General features: G+C 35.3%; 1 protein-coding gene across 3 annotated transcripts in view; it reads left to right on the top strand.

Moving 5' to 3' along the window:
* Positions 1-21,425, top strand: part of KLHL13 (kelch like family member 13) — a 219,018-nt gene that overhangs the window by 143,677 nt on the left and 53,916 nt on the right. For all 3 annotated transcript variants that reach the window (XM_030934700.1, XM_030934699.1, XM_030934698.1), the window contains one exon: positions 17,686-17,827. In XM_030934700.1, coding sequence (XP_030790560.1) covers positions 17,714-17,827 — 114 coding nt within the window. In that variant the 5' untranslated portion in view covers positions 17,686-17,713. The remainder of the gene's footprint in view (positions 1-17,685; positions 17,828-21,425) is intronic.

The following is a 21,425-nucleotide window of genomic DNA, read 5'->3' as shown; positions in this document are numbered from 1 at the left end:
TTTAATTACAGGATTCACACTGGCCCCTAGTGAATTTACAGTTTGCAAATTGCCTTTTTGAAGGCCTTATGATCAGATTGCCTGCTCCTCACTGTCTGTGTTTATTCTTTTAGCTTCTTCAGATCTTTTAGTTTGAGGAAGCCTGGCATGTGCAAGTGAAGTTAACATTTTGTTTTAAAGCCTATTGTGTATGGTTTTTAAAAGACCTCTTGAAATCATTTAATGTAACAGAAAAATATTGTACACAAGACACTTGCAAGACAGAGAGCTAGTGTTCCCGTCACTTTCAAATATTTCAAAGACATTCACTGGTCAATAATTTATCTAGATTCATTTTTTATACTTAGTGTATCTTCCAAGTAATCGCCCCCCCTCCCCACTGCAAAGAAACCACTTTCTACAGAGGGAAGAGAGGCAGAATTTCAAATCTCCATACCATCATGGGAAATACGGAGTTACTGAGAATTTCACACATTCTGCTTGAAACCTAGAATATTTAGTAGAGACTTAAGTGCGGCCAAACTTGGGGAGAGGGAGAGATGAGAAAGAAGTATGGGATAGGCAAGTATTTGTGCTAATGACTTGCAGTTAAAGAGTTAAGAATTACAAACAATATACATATAACATTTTAGATTGACATGGCTGCCATGGTGTGTTGCTTTATATCCTCAAGACTTTGAGACAGAGGTGGTATAAACATGAGATTCTTGGGGAATCAGTACATAAATAAGTTACTAAGTAATTCGTTTTAGAAAGTGCTCAGTTCTTTTTCAATCGCCCTGTATGTTAAGTTTATAACATTCAGCAGTTACTCAACTGTCTATTATGTGCCAGGCATGACTCTGCTGACGATTAGGGCGCATAGTCCTTGCGATCATTCAAAGTGATTATTTTTTATCTTCCATACTATCTTCACTCATAAACAATTAAATAGCTGAATTTATTCTACTGCCGTGAAAATTTGGGACCAAGACAAACAGGTTAAATAAATTCTTGTTTACTGTATTTTCAATATTGATAATGGATTTAAGGGCAATGAAAACACTACAGAAGAAAAATTTATCTGGACTAAATGAGGAGACTTGGATTGGAGGTAGATAACACATTTTAAAGTGCATATTGCATAGGATGGAAAACGAAGCAATTTATGTTTAAATTTGACGCTATATTTTTAAACAATAAGAATGGAATACTATTCTTTACATTGGACAGGGAATAATGTACTGTTTAGGAAATAATGCACTTTTGTGCTTTATAGCACACAAGGGTACATATATTACCTTCCAAGCAGTAATAATTTGATCTCAAACTCTAAGATGGAATCTTAGTTTAAAATAAAATTATATTGTGTTTCCAATTATACTAAAGTATTTTTCCCAGCATAACTTACTATGATAAGGGTATCTGTTGTTTTTAACCCATTCCCCCCCCCCCACATTTATGTCATGCTAAGGCAAGAACATGCTCAATTTATTGGAGAGCAGTTCTTATAATATAGTTCAATGGAGTAATGAAGTAACTTACCTTCAATAACAAAAAAAAAAAAAAAATAAAAACAAGTTTCAGAACTCTGTATTAAATTTTAATCTAGCATGTATGACAGATATTCTAAATTTCACGAGACATAGTCCAAAGTTTTAAAATGTCCTAGTTTAGCATAGTTAAATATAATACAATTTATTTTCTTCTATTATATAAGTGCTAAGCACTTAATTTGGTTCCTCCCAAAAAGCCCTATAAGTGTACATCTTCTCCCTATTTTACGAATAAGGACACAAGTTCAGAGAGGTTAATTAACTTGCTTAATGTTACACATCAAATCACAAGTTGAGCCAAAATTCAAATTTAGGGCCACATGATTTCAAAGCTCGTAATTTCTCCAATGCCTTTTCATTTTTATGGACTTTTGCTACTTTCATTTCATCTATTAATTATATAATACCTTACTAGGATTAGAAGAAAAGGGAAGTATGGTAGATGGGAAAGCTTTTTGAATTGGGTGGTGGTATAGGAAGAGGTTAGAAAGCTTTACTTGAATACTGTCAAGTGGTGAAGATGAAGGAAAATATTGAAGCAATTATCTTTACTTGCTCATATGATATCGGGATTAACTTCATTGTCTCTTGATGTTTCCATAGTTGCTTGAAGCATTATTCCACCTTCACTGATTACACACATTTCCCACCCATGGTAATTAGCTATGATGGACAGTGCTGTAGCTGGTGTACTCTTTTTAGCATGTTCCAAGGGTTCTACCCCAGTCAATATGTTTAGTACTTTCCTGTGGACATTATCCTCCCACTACTTAATTGCATGTAAATACTCAAAAAAAAAAAAAAAAAAAAAACCCAAACCTCTATGCATTACTTTTCTATTACTGCCATATCAAATTACTGCAAACGAATGGCCTAAAATGTCACACATTTATTGTCCTACAGTTTTCTTTTTTTTGAGGTGGGGATCTCACTGTGTTGTGCAGGCTGGAGTACAGTGGCATGATCATTGCTCCCTGCAGCCTTGACCACCCGGGCTCAAGCGATCCTCCTGCCTCAGCCTCCTCAGTAACTGGGACTACAGGCACGCACCACCACATCCAGCTTATTATTCTTATTATTCTTATTCTTATTATTATTATTATTATTATGTGTAGAAATGAGGTCTTGCTGTGTTATCCAGGCTGGTCTCAAACTCCACGGCTCAAGCTATCCTCCTGTCTCAGCCTCCCAAACTACTAGGATTACAGGCATGAGCCACCATGCTTGGCATATTATCTTACAGTTTTTCAGGTCAGAAATTTGGTACTGGTCTCACGGGGCTAAAATCAAAGTGTCAGCAAGGCTGAGGCTCTAGGGGAGAATCTGTTTCCTGCTTATTCCTGTCATTGACAAAATTCCATTCTTTGTGGCTGTAGGACCAAGTTTTCTATCATCTTGTTGGCTGTAAGTTAAAGGACAATTTCAGTTTCTAGAGATTGCTTGCGTTCTGGCCCTATTCCTCTCTCATTAAGGCCAGCAACAGCAGGTTGAATCCTTTTCACATTGCTTTCTGGCTCACTTTTCTGCCTTCCTCTTCCATTTTTTCAGGACTCATATAATTAGATTAGGCTACATGGATAAAACAAGACACTCCCCATTTCAAAGTTTGTAACCTTTATCACATTTTCAAAGTCTCCTTTGCCATGTAACAACATATCCACAGATTCCTGGGGTTAAGATGTGGACATCCTTAGGAGGTCATTTGTTCTATCTGCAATACTCTAGTTGAACACAATCATGTTAGGCTTACACGTGCGTTGTAGAAAGTGTTCCAGTTAACCCACATGGTTCTACAAATTTTGCATTCCTGTAACTAAACCATATTTATTAATCTCTGGATCAGTAGTTTTGTTCTTGAAAAGTATAATAGTTTAAACATTACATAGGCAGTTATAAGCCCTTGCAACAATGATTTCCTGGAAATCTTATTTAAAAGTGGAATTATCTAGTGACAGAATCATAATCTGGGGTTGTGTTGAAAGTATCATGAAAACAAGTTTCTCCTATTAGAGTTTTATTGTGCTATACATTTTATAAAATAGGCACAATTGCTTTGATTACATCGATTTTGCAAGCATATACAATCGTAAAATACAGATGTGAGTGAAATCGAAGATGCTAGTAATTTAAAAACTGTATTTTTTTCTTTTTAAAATGCAGGCTATTTTGAGATGGTTCACATAGCCCAAGTCTCTTATTAAAAGTTAATAAGTAATAGTGCTACCTTTTGAATAAAATCATGAAATTAGTTTTCTTAATAAAATTTGATGCAACAAACAGAATCATTCAGAATAACTCCACTGTTATCAGAGCCGTTTAAAAAGTACTAAAGTGTGTGCATAATACAAGTTGGTTGAGGTTGATTGCATTTTATTGCATTGAAAAAAATTTCAAAGAACTCTACATTTCTACCTTCTGAAAACATTTTCAGTTTATTCAAAAGACTGTTCAAAATCAGATTGAACACAAAGGCTACCAGAAAATAATAGTTAGCAACTAGAAGGTCCTTGCATGTCTCTGGAAATTCAAATAATACAGGTTGTTGAGAACCTTAAAAAATCTTCAAAACATAGTACAGAATTAGCTAGCAGTGGCATATGATTATGTGGTTGTTGCTAATTCACTTTAGTGTTTGGTCTTTGGCAGGCACAGGGGGCAAATATTGAAATTTTGAACGTCAATTAACATCTACTGAGTGAAATAGGAACACTTAAATAACAGGTGAAGACTGTCTATGCTACTCAGTCATTGACCATTATATTTGATTCTTCAGCAAGTTATGGCCTCAAAAGTGGCATTTCTAAACTTGGAGGTGCATCCAGGAAAGTTCTGATCTCAGATCTGGTTACCAAACTTTCTAGATATTGTCTGGTTCCTATTATGGCGGGTGCAGGGGCTTGATGGTATTTTAATTTATTATTATTACTTTTTTTGTAGAGACAGGATCTTACTATGTTTCCAAGACTGGTCGTGAACTCCTAGCCTCAAGCTACCCCCTGCCACCCCACATGTGTCCCCCAAAGTGCTGGGATTACAGACATGAGACACCACACTTGGCCTTCTGATGGTATTTTAAATTTAAAAGGTTTAGATTGAAAATATTGTGTTTCAGAGCACTAAAATTTAGAGAACCAAATATTATGAGAATGATGAATTGGAGTGGCAAGCTCAGTTGAGTGTATATGAGCAATTGGGCTTAATTTGTGCTTATGCGATCCCTCTGTACCTAACTGCGCTCCCTTCTTGCTTCCCACATTTAAGTCTCTCTCCACAGCTGTTTCTAAAAGTTCTAAGTTAACTTGGCTAATCATTTACAAGTTGCCCTGTAGCATCTTTAATTTTCACTTTTTTTTTTCTGGTTTCAAAAATATAGAGCTTTTCACTGATTAATGAGATAAGACCTTGATATCATATAATGCACTTAATTATCTCACTCAGGGTTCTTTCAATCCACAAGCTGATAGGAACCTTAGAAATCACTCTTTTGGTCATACCATTTACCATGAAAGAGAATGTGATATTAATGCCTGATCACTTTTCCTCCATCTGTGTACATTTGTATTGATTATTTAATCCAGTCTTAATTTATATTTCCTTTTTAAAATACCATTTCTTCAACTGCATTAAAATTAATGTTAAAGATCAGCTTACTACAAAATCTTAACTAGGTTTCTCTTTATTAGATGTGATTATTAGGTGTGATTGTATCAGAGCTTTTCTCTTGTCTGACAGTGAAACTTGTTCTTAATTAATAGTCTGATCTAGTTTTAGTTTGGGTGGACCTACAAAATATTTGAAATACAATTTTGAAAAGTATATGGATGACACTAGATTGTGAATCATTGTCCAATAGATAACCCCTTAGAATCATCAAATTGAAGTGGCTTTCTCATTCATTATGATCACTTTCCTACAGAGGGTGTGTGCATGCAGTCGTTTCTGAATGATTCACAGCTAAACAAAGTTCGTGGAATTGGAAACAAAGGTTTGATTTTAAGTAGACTGGAGACTTGGCTCATGAATATACTTTTCATAGAAATGTTGCTGAAGCATATAGATAGATGCAATTAGAGTGTCTTTTTTCAAATGATGTGAAGTACTGTCACATCATCAAGTGTTTTGACTTTCTTCCATATAATTAAACTCGCAGGTTATATTTTTGAATAGTGAATATTGTGTGATTGCTGATCCAGCTCTGCAGATAGCCTGATCTGAAACAAGTAATCCTTTAAAATAATAGTAAGGAAAGTTGATGTTATTTATTTATTTTTATTTGGTGCTTATATGCTAAATATGAACTGATACTCTTCTGGATTAGAGAAAAAAGTTGGCAATTGTTTTGTTACTGTGGTTTATATGAATTATGCAACATGATATTAGTTAGTAAATAATGGTAAGCATTTATTATAATTTTATATCATTTAATTATTTGGAAAGTAATTGTTTTTTATTATCATCTCTTTGCAAGCAAGTATCCTGACTGCTCTTTGTTTTCCTATCGTCTAGTGCAGTGCCTGGCACATAGCTGATGCTCAATAAATGTCAATTTTATAAATGAATTTAGAGAACAGTTTTTAGGTCTGTACCTCTGTGCAAGTCACTTCACATGAGAGTGTTAAGTTTATTCATCTGATATATGCAGTAATTGAATATAGTCGTTGTCCCTTATGCATGGTTTCTCACTCCTTGGAATGAGTTACCCGTGGTTAACCATGGCATGAAAATAGGTGAGTGCAGTATGATAAGATATTTTGAGAAAGAGAGAGAGAAAAAGAGCACATTCACATAACTTTTATTAAAGTATTTTGTTGTAATTGTTCTATTTATTATGAATTATTATTGTTGATATCTTACTCTACCTAATTTATAAATCAGGTAGTTACGTATGTATAGGAATAAAATGTAGTGTATATGGGATTTGGTATATCCATAGTTTCAAGCACCCACTGGGGGTCTTGGAATGTATCCACCGAATAATGGGGGCTATTGCATATCATGGTCTTGTTAGAGAGTAAGTTATGACTGTATTTCCTATGAAAAGAAGTAATCAAAAATCCAGATTCTGTTCATTGTTGCTTAGAAATACCATGATGCTGGCACAGACTGAAAGTAATTTTACTAGAAGCAATTTACCAGTGACCAAAATGCTTTAGTGATGGTTCATCAAATTGTAACTGATAAGGAAAATAAGTTTTTTTTTTATCTGTTCTACGATGGAAACTACTCTCAAAGTTAAAAGTTATTTGACTTATTTTTACATGCTGTTCATCATAATGCAGAAAACTATTTGAGATATTTATGTTTTGAAGCTAACATGCTTGTACTTAAATGATAATGTGTTTTGTGTGTATAGTTTGATAAAAGAAATCACTGACTAGGAGAAAAAGAAAACCTGACTAGGGTTTAGGAGAAATAAATTAAAAATTAACACTCAAAAGAGTGTTTACATTTATGTTCTGAATTTTTTATACTTAAAGGGCTTCAACCTAACCATAAAGGTTTAGCTGATATTAGATTTAAATTAAATGAATTTTCTTTCTATTAAAAATGATTAAATACAATGGCTTTTACACATTGCTTGTTTAGCAATAGACAAAAAATGCATAGCTGTAAATTTGTAAAAGCAATATATTCCAAAGCAAAACAATTAGTAGTTTGTAAGTAAATTTGGATTTTTGTTTGTTCTATGGTCATTAAACAAACATTTATTGTGAATAATTTGCTGGAATGTGCAATTAGTTAAGGAGGGCTAGGCCAGGAAGCCTTGACTTCAAGAGTGTAGGATTTGGCTTTCGTTCAGCAAGCAATGACTCACTGAATACCTTTGAGCAAGGGTGTGCTTTTCTGAGCTATAAATACAATCACAGTATGTATAAAGACCATTATGTATGTGAAAATTATAATTAAATTCAGGTAAGAGGTAATAGAGACAAGAACTATGGTAGAGGCAGTGAGAGTGGATGGGAGTTGAGGCATAGGAGCATTCTAGAGAGAGATTGAGTCGAACTTAACAGTTGATTGGACATGGGAGATGGGGAAGAAGCAAGGGTCCAAGGTAGTCAAATAATTTTGGTGATAGCAATTGTCTTTTAGAATCCAAATATTTTTTTTTTTTTTTTTTTTTTTTTTTGAGGCGGAGTCTCGCTCTGTCGCCCGGACTGGAGTGCAGTGGCCAGATCTCAGCTCACTGCAAGCTCCGCCTCCCGGGTTTACGCCATTCTCCTGCCTCAGCCTCCCGAGTAGCTGGGACTACAGGCGCCCACCACCTCGCCCGGCTAGTTTTTTTTGTATTTTTAGTAGAGACGGGGTTTCACCGTGTTAGCCAGGATGGTCTCGATCTCCTGACCTCGTGATCCGCCCGTCTCGGCCTCCCAAAGTGCTGGGATTACAGGCTAGAATCCAAATATTTTATCTGTAGCTCTCTTGAATGTATAATATCGGGATACATTGGAGATTCCTGAAATTTCTTCTGACTGACCAACATTTTAGGAATGGTCATTAAGAAATATGTATGTAGTCAAATTCATTACCATTAAGGATATCTTTGACATATGAAAAGATTGGATTTTGAAGATGTAAAAATGATGATCACTTCAACAAGTAGCTCATGGAAATGGAGTGAGTGAGGGTAGTAGCATTTTCCAACTAGCTAGGGAAACTTTTAACACCTTGACTCCTTGCTACTCTCATCTACATGGTGACTCTTCTCCCCTTGTGTCTGCTTCTCACCTGCACTGAGAGTCAGAAATTATAGTTTGGAGTGTGAAACACTGCTTTAAAGGACTGCATAAAAGGTAGGAAAGGAATACTTCTCTTTTTTCATTTATCTCACACAGATTAAGATAAGTACTTCGTTACTACTTCATAATTCATAGATTGCTTCTGCAAAACACATGTACACACAATCTGAAAATGCTCCAGTTATCTTCAATTTAAAATTCCCATTTAAATGACCAGGAGATTTGAATGCTTGATGCCTACTATGTCATTTCTATCACAGTGGTATGTTCTACCCAAGAACACATAGCCTTCTTTTAGCCAGAGAACATGGTGTTTCTAAAAATAAACATCTTACCCCTAAAAAGGCAAATTCCTCAATGATTTATAATTTGGAATAGCTCCTCCCCAAATCATCAGTCTACCTTCCAGAAAAACATTATACATTTTGTAAATTTTAATGTTTTAGGTAATGATGTATAGTCATGACACATAAATACTTTGCCCAGATGAATCCTTCTTTAGAGTTACTGCACCATGGATAAACACTTATGGTGGTTTTGGTAGAGCAATTTTTGTTATTCAAATTAGCAGAGTTGTCTGTGACTAGATCCTGAAATTGCTTTGTGATATGGACTGGAATATTATGGTGATCTTAATTAAAATAGCTTTCTAGGAGTGTAGTAAAATGGTGGTTTCTAAAACATTTTAGGAGAAAAACCAGGAACCAGTTCTAGAGTTAAAGACCACATATATACTCTTGGAGTATGATAACTAAATATGTAGATAGGTGAGGGGGCTGTAAGTAACAGTGAAGACTTTTTGCATCTCCTAACAACCTGAGAGCTTATGGCCAGCAATGGATATGTTTATTTATGGGAAGCATAGTGCAAAAGGGGTAAGTTGACGTCTTGTAACAAAATTTTTTGGAAAAAAACCCTTAATGGTGAGGCAGATATGCAGAAAAGGGACAATAACTTTAATGTCGAAAAATGATGCTAAATTAGAGTCTTTGCTTCCATTGAGCCCCATATCTGTGATGCGCTTGAAAGAACTATCCTAAGAGTGATTCCCAGACTCATTAGGTTGAGAGCCTGTCTTCTTATTTTGTATTATTCTCCCCTGTCTTAAAAATACTGGCTGTCATATTGAAAACATGTGATTGATTTGATACTGATTTTTTCCTACATTCATTAAAATAATTAGAGATGACTCCAGGCTATTAAAAAAGTCAAGACTGAGATTTGGTAAATTTATTACGGGCTTTGAATACATAGAGTCATTGGGACTCTTAGGGCTGCCAACTATATTTCTTAAAACATGGAATGCAACGGTTATTACTTTGTGAGTCTTACTCTTAGTTTTTTTCATGTTTCCCCTTAAAAGATAAACATTCTCTTAAGACCTGGTCATGAATTATTGACTTTGTGAAGTTGAATAGAACTGGGAAATTCAGAAAAGGATAGGATTTTCACCACCTTTTAGCAGTTGATTAATGAGTCTCCTGTTCCCAAATAGATTTGTCTCAGTTATTTTTAATTGGTTTTGAGTTTGTGGAATCTGCTTTAATAATAAACGTTAAAATTGGGTAACTCAGATGTTTGAATATTTAATAAAAATCTTAGGAAGGTGAAACACAATTCTTTCTTAACATGCTTTTTGATTTTAATGCACCTTAGCAAGTCAAATTTTAAAGTTGATGAGCTACAGATAACGGGAGTAAAATGACACCTTGGTTAACAAATCCTTTGGAAGCAAAGCTCCTAGAAAATTGGCCTGGGCACTGAAGGGGTTGGAATACCCATTCCAGTTTCTTCATTTTTGGATTAAAGAAAGAGAAGGCAAGCTCACTGCTGCAGATACAGAGACTTCTCAAAGGGCAGTGCTAGCTGTAGGGCGAAGCGTCCTTCCAGAGGGCCTATGCTTCACCAGAGGATTGTAACTATTTCCTCTGTACACTGGGAAGGGGATGCTTGACAGTGATGGGAGCACATGCTGTTTCTCCCAGCCCACTTCTACATATTGCCATCTCCCTACCACCATTACTACATGTGCATTCCTTCACCTATGTGGTTTTATACAAGCAAGGAAGATTTGAATTCACTTGTTTGTATAGAAGGTATGGAATCAACATTTAGAAATTCATTCTTCTTCTAATTATTTTTAAATTACTTCATTAGAAATAAAATAATTATCTCATTCAGAAAATAGAATGGATTCTTACATACCCTATCTACCTACCATTCATCCATCCATGTATCCATTTATCCATCCATCCATGCATCCATCCATCCATCCATCCATCCATCCATCCATCCACCCACCCACCCACCTACCTACCAATCTACCCATCTACTTATCTTGCTTTCACACAAATATAAGAAATGTGGAGAATGAGAAATAATATATAAACTAAGCTTTCTAAATAGAAAACATTTTTGGTCAAGATGAATTAGGCATGATGCAGTTTAACTGGTATATAAATTTCAAAAGACGAAGGGACACTAGAGTCTTGAAATATGGTAAGTAGAGGGAGCAAATATTACTTTTGAAGTTCTTTAAGGACAAGATTGAGATATTCAGTGGAAATGCCTTTTGATTTGGGTAATTAACTTTCATCCTGTTATAGTTATCTAATGGAGTATCATTTGTCTATCCGAATTCCCTTATCTACGTCATAGTGTTGTATCTGTTATTGTGACGGTTGGCATTAGAGTTCAGAATCTGTTCTTTTAAATGTTGATATCAGTGTGTGAAATTCTCCCCAAATTTCATCTGAGTTATTTTCTAGGATTTACTACCTCCCTACCCCATATGTATTGGGACAATAGCATGAAAGATTTTTAGTGTTAGTATTGTTTTTATGGAAATAGAATGGTAAAAGTAAGTGATCTTCAGATTGAATTAATTAAACCAGAAAATTACTTGCCTATAACAGAATGTATCTCTCTGATATCCTCCTTGTGCTTATGAATTAAGCATTGAAATGCTAAGTGACTTATCGCCTCTACTGTCTGCTATTTTTAATTTTTTAGGCTTGGTATAAATGGAAACAATATGGGCTCTCGATTCAGATGTAGGTTCAAATCATAGTTACCAGACTCATGGTGAGGCCTTAAACTCTCCAAGCTTCAGTTCCCTGTCTTTAAATGAGGTTATTACAAGGATTAAGTAGGATACTAGAATGTGCCTGGTACAGTGCTTAGTACACAGCAGGTGCTGGGTAAACGATCTTATTCCTATGTTAAAAACAGACATAAGCTATTTATTAATATGATTCTATTTTAAATGTGACAGACATATGCATATAAGAAGCCTGTGCAATAGCTTCTTATAGCCCGTGCAATAGCTTCTTATAGCCTTGGAAAGATAGCAGCTATTTTATAAAATCTCATCTGTAACTAAAGAGTTCCATTAGTGAAATGATTTCGAGTAGATGATAATATACTTATGTCATTAAAAAAACTACAAATAACTAACAAAAGCTTTATCTTTCTTGATTCCTTTCAGGCAAACACCTCATTAAGAAGATATATTCTTTAAACAACAATTAATTTATGCTTTATTAATAGATATTACTTTCAAGCTCACTCTTGTTGATATTTGAAAAAGAAAAAAGAGAGTGAAGTTGCTATGATATTTATAATTTCTTTGCGTAATGATACTGTAAATGACATTTTACTTGGGGGACAAATCTTTCAATATTTGAAATTTTAAGTTTTTATTTTTTTCAACAAAAATGCCAGGCTTAGTTTATATACATTAGTTTACTTCATGAGTTGGAAATTTTGTTCCCGATTTTTTTCAAAACATGGTCCTTTTCTTCGTAATGAAAGTTGAGTATGTGTACACTCAAACTTGTGTGATACCATTCGGCTTTTGTTTGGGAAATGTGGAAAAAGAGAGGAGTAGAAAAGCTATTAATATATTTAGAATTCAATGCAGTATGAATACTTTGACTCTATCTTAAAAAGCCAATGGGAAATGGCTTCTACCATCTTAAGTTTTTAATTTATTTCTCAAGGGTGGAAGGAAATACCTTGACAGATTTAGCCCTGAAATTCAAATGAGTATGAGAACAGGTGGTGAAATTTCTTCTCCACCTGCCATGCGACTTTATCACAAGAAATGTTTCATTTAGCAAATGCTGCTGCTAGCAGACACTTCTCTGTTTCAGAGCAGAAAAGCAAATGGATGGAAAGTACTTTGAAGAAAACCCTTTTCTTGATTTTCTTTTTAAATTGTGAGTGTGAGCAATCTGTATTTTATTTTCCTGGGGGTTGGGTAGTGGATAGTCAGTGCCTTGATTAACCAACCTGTTTTGTTGTATTGTTAAACCATTCATAGCTTTCTTGTTTTTGTTTTCATTTTGTTTTGTTATTGTTATTGTTCCTGTGTACCAACCCACTGACACTAACTTTAGTTAAGGTAATATTATTAATCTGGGAACTTGAAATATCTATGTTATACTTTTGACACTAATGCAAGAGACTTTTTTTTAGACGGAGTTTAACTCTGTCACCCAGGCTGGAGTGCAGTGGCGCAGTCTCGGCTCAGTGCGCCTTCCCCTGCCCAGGTTCAAGCAATTCCCCTGCCTCAGCCTCCTGAGTAGCCAGGATTACAGGTGCGTGCCACCGTGCATGGCTAATTTTTGTGTTTTTAGTGGAGACGGGGTTTTACCATATTGTCTGGGCTGGTCTCGAACTCCTGACCTCAGGTGATCTGCCTGCCTTGGCTTCCCAAAGTGCTGGGATTACCGGCGTGAGCCACCATGCCCGGCCTGGGACTTTCATTCTTTTGTTGCAGTGAAATTGAGTTTTTAGAATATATTGTTAGATTTAACCTTTTTTGGTAATGAAATGATGGCAAGTGAAGCACTATGAAAAAAATGAGGGAACTAAATAGAAAAGTGTTGTTCATATACTTTTACCTTTCTAGCTTTTCTCTAATTCTTCTTTTTTCCCCTCAGAAATTACAAATAGTACAGGAAAGTGTAGAGAATAATCTTTTATTCATAGCAGTATCAAGATGTGGCTTTTTATTTGATGTGAGCTAGACATTAATGTACCAATGCATGAGTTGGCACACATAACCTCTCTACCAAGAAAAATTAAGTGTTTTTATTGTGTTTTCATGATAATAATTTCAAGAAGCACCAAAATGTTCCCTTTTCCTTGACAATGAAATTTGACCACACCTGGGCTTCTGTATAACATGAACTGCTATTTGCAATGGTAGAAACCAAGAAAATGAGGTACATATTTTATAATATAATAAGATGATATCTTATTTTTTAAACACAATGGTACTGGTTTCAGTGGATTATCATGGGATTTATTTAGGTATGGAGATTGAGGAGCATTGGAAGATTATTTGTAGATTTTGAGCCAAATGATGCAATTAAGAGGTACATTCTCCTTCCCCATATAGCATTCCAACAAACATGTTTACTATAATGAATTATATGAGTACATGGTTTTCTATAGAACTTCTTCCAAATTAAACCTCTACAGAGGGATTTGTTGAAGAAAACACATTTAAATCAGATCAGCAGAGCACTCTTGCTGTGGCCTACCTACCAGGACATAGATACCAGGACACAATTCTTCATTGTCATGTTGCTTGCTATTAAAAAAACCACATTTGTCCATTTAGTGAGTTTTAAATTTCCTTTGAAAAAATCCATTTGGGTGAACAATTCTATGCAGACAGTAGTAGGAGTTTATTACATGTTTGCACTAGCAATTTTGAGAGTATATCTTGTACTCTGATAATTTTGCAGGTTTAAAGATAGAATCTTTGTGTTAATTTGCATATTCTGGAATACTGATGAGGTTGAACATTTTTCTATCTGCTAACCATTTGCACCTTGATCTTTGTGAATTGTGTGCTCATATCACTTACACGTTTCCCTTCGGGTAATTTTAAATATGTGGACATTTCGAGGCAAGATTACAATGTTGGCAGCCCTTTGTTAACATATGACAATGGCTGAGACTTTTTTTCCCTTTGTCTTTAAATGCAGTGCAGAGAAATGCCACAGTCTGTGTATGTTTGGTTTGACCACGTTTACAATGCTTTCAGTAAAATGATCAGACAGTGCCTCCATCTCTAAGCTAATACTCATCAAAAAAGTAGTTGTTTTCTTTGAGCAAGCACAGTTGAGCGATTCTCTGTGAAAGATTGCTCTTGAGGTTTATGGTTGGCCATTGTTTCAAGAATAAGATGTGTGCTGTGGTGATGGGGTAGGCCGGGGGTGGCATGCAAGCAATATGCAGACTATAATATTGTAGGGAAAAGAGAGATTTAATGTTGAGAAACAAAATTGGTTAATATAGTTTCTCCCACGAATAATTTTATAGGGTTGGTGAAATGGGACTATTTAGACAGAATTTGCCAGATTCTAACTTAACATGTAAAAGTGGATCCAAATAACAACTGTTTTATGCAGATTTAGGAAATTATTATTCTTACATGGGCTTATGTAAAACAAAAGCTTTGCTGCATAATTTTCTTATAAACTTCAAAGCCATTATCTACTTATGTATTCTTAGACTTGAGTTTTCAAACTGATAGACCTGTGGAGAGCAGAGGTATTCTGTTAGGTAGCCTTGGAAGAATTAGTGGTAATTAATAATCCTGCTGTGTTTCATATTGCTAGCATTACCACATGGATTCAACCCTATGATGGGGAAATTATTTAAGTCATGAAATTGCTTGAGAAAAATTTTCACGAGACAGTAAATTCCTCTATATTAGGATTTCTCACCTTTGGCACTTGGCTTTTTTGCCTGAGAACAGTTTTGACCTAGAGAACTGTCCTGTGTTTTGCAAGATGGTTAACAGCATCCCCAGCTGTGACAGTGAAAAATGTCTGTAGACATTACGAATCGTGGGGGTGGGAGGAGGAGCAAAATGCCTCCTGCTCCCCCTCCCCACATTGAGAATGACTTGTATGTCTATTGTGTTTAACTATATGAGTTGAAAAAACATCAGATTAAAAACTGTTATTTTTTTTTTCTTGGCATTACTCAGATAATCATTCCTTTAAGCATAGATTGATATAATTGTGGCTTGGGGTTTGCAGAGAAGTGTTATCTCTTTGCACTGTTGAAGAACAGTGCTCTTCACTTTCAATCAATAAACTTAATAAAGGGGAGATAGATGGGAATATTGAATCTGCTAAGAGGGTTAACATGGCATGTACTGTTATCAATGCAGAAATTAGTAGGGAGTGTTTTGAATGTTAAAAAGTCAGAAGATACTGATAAAACATCATGAAAACGATAATTTTAGTCCAGGTTTCTTCAGCTTTTGAAGTAATTAATTAAAAAGGCAAGCATATTATATTGGCAAGAAAGGGCTGCATTTTCACTTTTTGCTTTCTGTTTTTAAGAGCAAGAGACAAATGACAAAGTAAACAAGTTGTTATCTGTAGTTTACTCAAAAAAAGCAATTTCCAGCATATGTCATTTTGGCAATGTGAATTCAGCTTTACTCCTGTCCCTTTTACATCTGTGGTTTTATAAGAATTGATGGTTTTATAAAATTGATGGTCATTTAAGCACTGCATAACTAAGAAATGTCTTTAGAATGATCTACAGAAAGAAGATTCTGTATTCATTCAGAGGACATATATTAAGTCTCTCGTGCCAGGCTCTGTGCAGGGAATACAGAAACTAATAAAACAGTCTGCTTGAATATCCTATTAATATAATCTGGATGAATAGACATTTTCTGGTTAGGGATACCAGTCACCATCAATCAATTTCTGACTTTTCCAATTGATTCTGTAATTTTAAATGCCTGTCCACAAAAGTTGTTTAAAAGTGTGTGTGTGTGTGTGTGTGTGCTATATATCATAAATATAACTTAATTCTCTTTAAAGCTATTTCTGACGCTCTGGTGGAAGGCTATATCCATTTTCTTTTATGCTTTTTAAAACCTTACTTAAATTCTCTTCTTTATTAAATACCTATCAGGATTGAATTAAACATGGTTATGTATTATTAATTCATTTTTGGTTATACTATGGCTCTAATATCATTAAGAAGAATTGATGTCACCCTTAAGGCCAGAATTTTTGCTAATTATTGCAAGACTTAAAACCACTTGGTTGTTGTCATAATTCAAAAAGTAGAATCTTTAGTATAGTCTTTTTCTTGTTAAAACTGATCAACTTGGGGTTATAGGTATGATAGGAAAAAAAGGTGAAACCTTTCTGATATTGGATAGCTCAGTTAGATAGTTAGAAAAGCAAATAATTCAAAATTGAGGAAATTACAGAAAAGATGAAGAGTTCCAGCACTTGAAAATCTGCTCTCCTTCTTTTTTCCTAATGTCTACTTTAGCAGTCTTTTTAGCAGTCTATATCATGAATGCAGAACCAAATTCATGAGCCTTGGGCTCCCCACTCTTAGGCAGGTGATCCAGAGATTATTTTAGCAATGTATACCTATGGAGAAACATAAGATCTCTTCTAAGAAATGATGAAAGGTTGTTAATAATGGCCCATTTTTAATATAACCTAACTGAGATTTTTAAACTGTCAAATGTATTGTCATATTTTTTTTGCAACTAAGTGACCTACTGACTAAGTTTCTCCCCCCTCTTACTTATGCCCCTTGAAAATATTATTACTGCAATATGTGCAAATACAGAATTGTCTGTATTTATATTTTTAGTATTCATTTCTTTGAAAAGGTGGAAATGTGACTAGATTGTAGCTATTTAACAATCCCCAACTGGTAAGTGAGAGATACTGTTAGAAAAAGAAATTATTTCATGTGAAAAATTTTCTTCAGTTGAGGTTGACTAGAACTATTACTAATAACAGAAGAGAAAGTAATGCGTTAATATATCACAACTAATCTTTTACTTTTATTAATGGGGGTTTGGAGTGGGAATCAGACTAGACCTAGATTCAAACCCTGGGCCAACCACTTTAATAACATTTTGACCCCAGGTAAGTGATTTCTGACCCTTCTTTAGTCTGTGTATAAAATTATTGGCAAGTACCTGCTATATAATGACTATTCAATAAATGGTAGCTATGATTTTTATCTTTTCAAAATTAGGTGTTCCAAATTAATTTTAACTATATGCAACACAACTTGATGGCATTGCTATCTAAATAGTAAAATAGCAGCAGTAATTACTGTGGCCTCTAAAAACTCTGTGACTATAATTTTGAACCACCTTTTAAGTTGATTTCTCAGTTATCATCTGTATTTTCTGTACTTGGAAAGCATTTTACAAATATACATTTCTTCTAAGATAAAGAGTGATACAAGCATATAATATAGTGAAACAATATTCACCATATTGTATGGTCATATGATTGCAATAGTGATTGATTTTTTTTCTAAATGATCTCATTGTAAATTTTACAAGTTTTAATTTCCCCTTCTTTCTTATGTAAAAAAACTTTCAGATCTCTTGTGGAAGAGGAAGACCAACACATGAAATTGTCCCTTGGAGGCAGTGAAATGGGCCTCTCATCCCATTTGCAGTCTTCCAAGGCAGGACCTACACGCATCTTTACCAGCAATACCCACAGTTCTGTGGTGTTACAGGTAATTTAAGCGGTCTCTTTGGTAGTATTTACATAGCTTTAAAAAACCCACCATGGATTTTGTGGTGCAGGATGTCAGAAGTGGGGGAGGTTGTGGGTGTGTATGTGTGAATAGGAAATATATGGTAACTATTTTTTGCTCAGTTTTGCTGTGAACCCAAAACTGCTCTAAAAAATGAAGTTTATTAAATAAAGAAACAAAGACAAAAACTAACCAGGAGAGAAATCTTGGTGGAGGAATGTACACATTCCTGAGGTTAAAAAATCCTCAAAGTCAATTTTTTGTTTGGTTTGTGTAAAGGATGTTTTGCCAGTATGCCACCCTCTTACAGAATACCATATCTGATTTCATTCCATAGCAGTCAAAGTAAGTATTACAGGGTCCCTACACTGAATTTTCTAGTTCCTCATTCACAGCCTGTTTTACTATCATCTTTGTAATGGTTCTAAAGATTGTATTTATTTAGTGCCTCAACTCACATTGGTAGTAGTACCTGTGGGAGTAGCGGTTAGGACTGCTGGATACAAACCCTCTGATACATGTAATAAGTAATAACTAAAATCAAAGCAGGGGACAGAAACACAGTAGAAAGCCAAAAGAACATGAAACACAGCAATCTGGAACTACTTAGCACAGGGATTAGAAGCCTAAGTACTTCTGACCTTTGTGAACATTTTCCGACTTCTGTGGGCATTGCTGAATTAGAGAGCGATATGATACTGGATGTCCATTAATGTCTTCTAAAGATAGTTAAATTATATCGGTCCTCTTACTACCCTTAGTAAGATAATGAAAATATGTCTTTCTAAATACATATTTAAAAGAAATCTCCCCAGATGGATTTCATGCATATCCCTGATCAAGAACCATTATAGTAAAGCTGTATATAGAATATAATATAATGAGGGACAAGGTTTAAACTTGCTGTGCATCCTCTGTGTTTAAATGTAATTTCACTGGATTTCATTTTCTTTTTCTCCAAAATGTGACTTTTGACTAGCATACCTCTAAATTTCCTTCTAGTTTCAATCTTTGAATTCAGTAAAATCCCATTTCCCCAGTATTTCAGTTTCTAATTGGAGCTGAGGTCTATCTAAGGTTCATTGTCCTGTGGGTATCATCAATAGATATTTGAGAGTCAGGAATGAAAATCTTTCCATCTCCTGACATCTTAAAGCTGTGTAGGGAAAAGGGAAGATGGCCAAATAGAACAGCTCCAGTCTGCAGTTTCTGGCAAGATCAACGCAGAAGGTGGGTGATTTCTGCATTTCCAACTGAGCCTCTGCTGGTGATACCCAGCCAAACAGGGTCTGGTGTGGACCTCTAGCACCTCCAGCAGATCTGCAGCAGAGGGGCCTGACTGTTAGAAGGAAAGCTAACAAACAGAAGAAAGGAGTAGCACCAACATCGACAAAAATGACATCCACACAGAAACCTCATCTGAAGGTCACCAACATTAAAGACCAAAGGTAGATAAATCTACGAAGATGAGGAAAAAGCAACACAAAAAGGCTGAAAATTCCAAAAACCAGAACGCCTCTTCCCCTCCAAAGGATCACAACGCCTCGCCAGCAAGGGAACAAAACTGGACAGAGAATAAGTTTGACAAACTGACAGAAGTAGGCTTCAGAAGGTGGGTAGTAACAAACTCTTCCAAGCTAAAGGAGCATGTTCTAACCCAATGCAAGGAAGCTAAGAACCTTGAAAAAAGTTTATAGGAATTGCTAACTAGAATAACCAGTTTAGAGAAGAACATAAATGACCTGATGGAGCTGAAAAACACAGCACGAGAACTTTGTGAAGCATACAAAAGTATCAATAGCCGAATTGATCAAGCAGAAGAAAGAATATCAGAGATTGAAGATCAACTAAATGAAATAAAGTGAGAAGACAAGATCAGAGAAAAAAGAATGAAAAGAAACAAACAAAGCATCCAAGAAATATGGGACTATGTGAAAAGACCAAAACTAAGTTAGATTGGTGTACCTGAAATTGACGGGGAGAATGGAACAAAGTTGGAAAATACTCTTCAAGGTATTCTCCAGGAGAACTTCCCCAACCTAGCAAGACAGGCCAACATTCAAATTCAGGAAATACAGAGAATGCCACAAAGATACTCCTCAAGAAGAGCAACTCCAAGACACATAATCATCAGATTCACCAAGGTAGAAATGAAGGAAAAAATGTTAAGGGCAGCCAGAGAGAAAGGTCGGGTTACCCACAAAGGGAAGCCCATCAGACTAACATCAGATCTCTCTGCAGAAACCCTACAAGGCAGAAGAGAGTGGGGATCAATATTCAACATTCTTAAGCAAAAGAATTTTCAACCCAGAATTTCATATCCAGCCAAATTAAGCTTCATAAACAAAGGATAAACAAAATCCTTTACAGACAAGAAAATGTTGAGAGGTTTTTGTCACTACCAGGCCTGCCTTACAAGAGCTCCTGAAGGAAGCACTAAATAACCGGTACCAACCACTGCAAAAACATACCAAATTGTAAAGGTCATTGACACTGTGAAGAAACTGCATTATTAAAGGGGCAAAATAACTAGCTAGCATCATAATGACAGGATCAAATTCACACATAACAATATTAACCTTAAATGTAAACAGGCTAAGTACCCCAATTAAAAGGCACAGACTGGCAAATTGGATAGAGTCAAGACCCATCAGTGTGCTGTATTCAGGATACCCATCTCACGTGCAAAGGCACACGTAGGCTCAAAATAAAGGGATAGAAGAATATTTACCAAGCGAATGGAAAACAAAAAACAAGCAGGGGTTGCAATCCTAGTCTCTGATAAAACAGACTTTAAATCAACAAAGATCAAAAAAGACAAAGAAGGGCATTACATAATAGTAAAGGGATCAATTCAACAGGAAGAGCTAACTCTCCTAAATATATATGCACCCAATACAGGAGCACCCAGATTCATTAAGCAAGTTCTTAGAGATCTATAAAGAGACTTAGACTCCCACACAATAATAGTGGGACATTTTATCACCCCACTGACAATGTTAGACAGATTCATGAGACAGAAAATTAACAAGGATATTCTGGACTTGAACTCAGCTCTGCACCAAGCAGACCTAATAGACATCTACAGAACTCTCCATCCCAAATGAACAGATTATACATTCTTCTCAGCACCACATTACACTTATTGTAAAACAGACCACATAATTGGAAGTGAAACACTCCTCAGTAAATGTAAAAGAACAGAAATCATAACAAACAGTCTCTGAGACCACAGTGCAATTAAAGTAGAACTCAGGATTAAGAAACTCACTCAAAACCGTACAAATATAGGAAAACTGAACAACCTGCTCCTGAATGACTACTGGGTATATAATGAAATGAAGGCGGAAATAAATAAGTTGTTTGAAACCAATGAGAGCAAAGACACAACATACCAGAACCTCTGGGACACGTTTAAAGCAGTGTGTAGAGGGAAACTTATAGTACTAAATGCCCACAAGAGAAAGCAGGAAAGATCTAAAATTGACACCCTAACATCACAATTAAAAGAACTAGAGAAGCAAGAGCAAACAAATTCAAAACCTAGCGGAAGACAAGAAATAACTAAGATTGGAGT

Source organism: Rhinopithecus roxellana, chromosome 7 (genome assembly GCF_007565055.1).
Source record: "Rhinopithecus roxellana isolate Shanxi Qingling chromosome 7, ASM756505v1, whole genome shotgun sequence".
Taxonomy (NCBI): Eukaryota; Metazoa; Chordata; class Mammalia; order Primates; family Cercopithecidae; genus Rhinopithecus; species Rhinopithecus roxellana.
The sequence above is the reverse complement of the archived record's forward strand: the minus strand, read 5'-3'. Positions and strand labels throughout refer to the sequence as shown.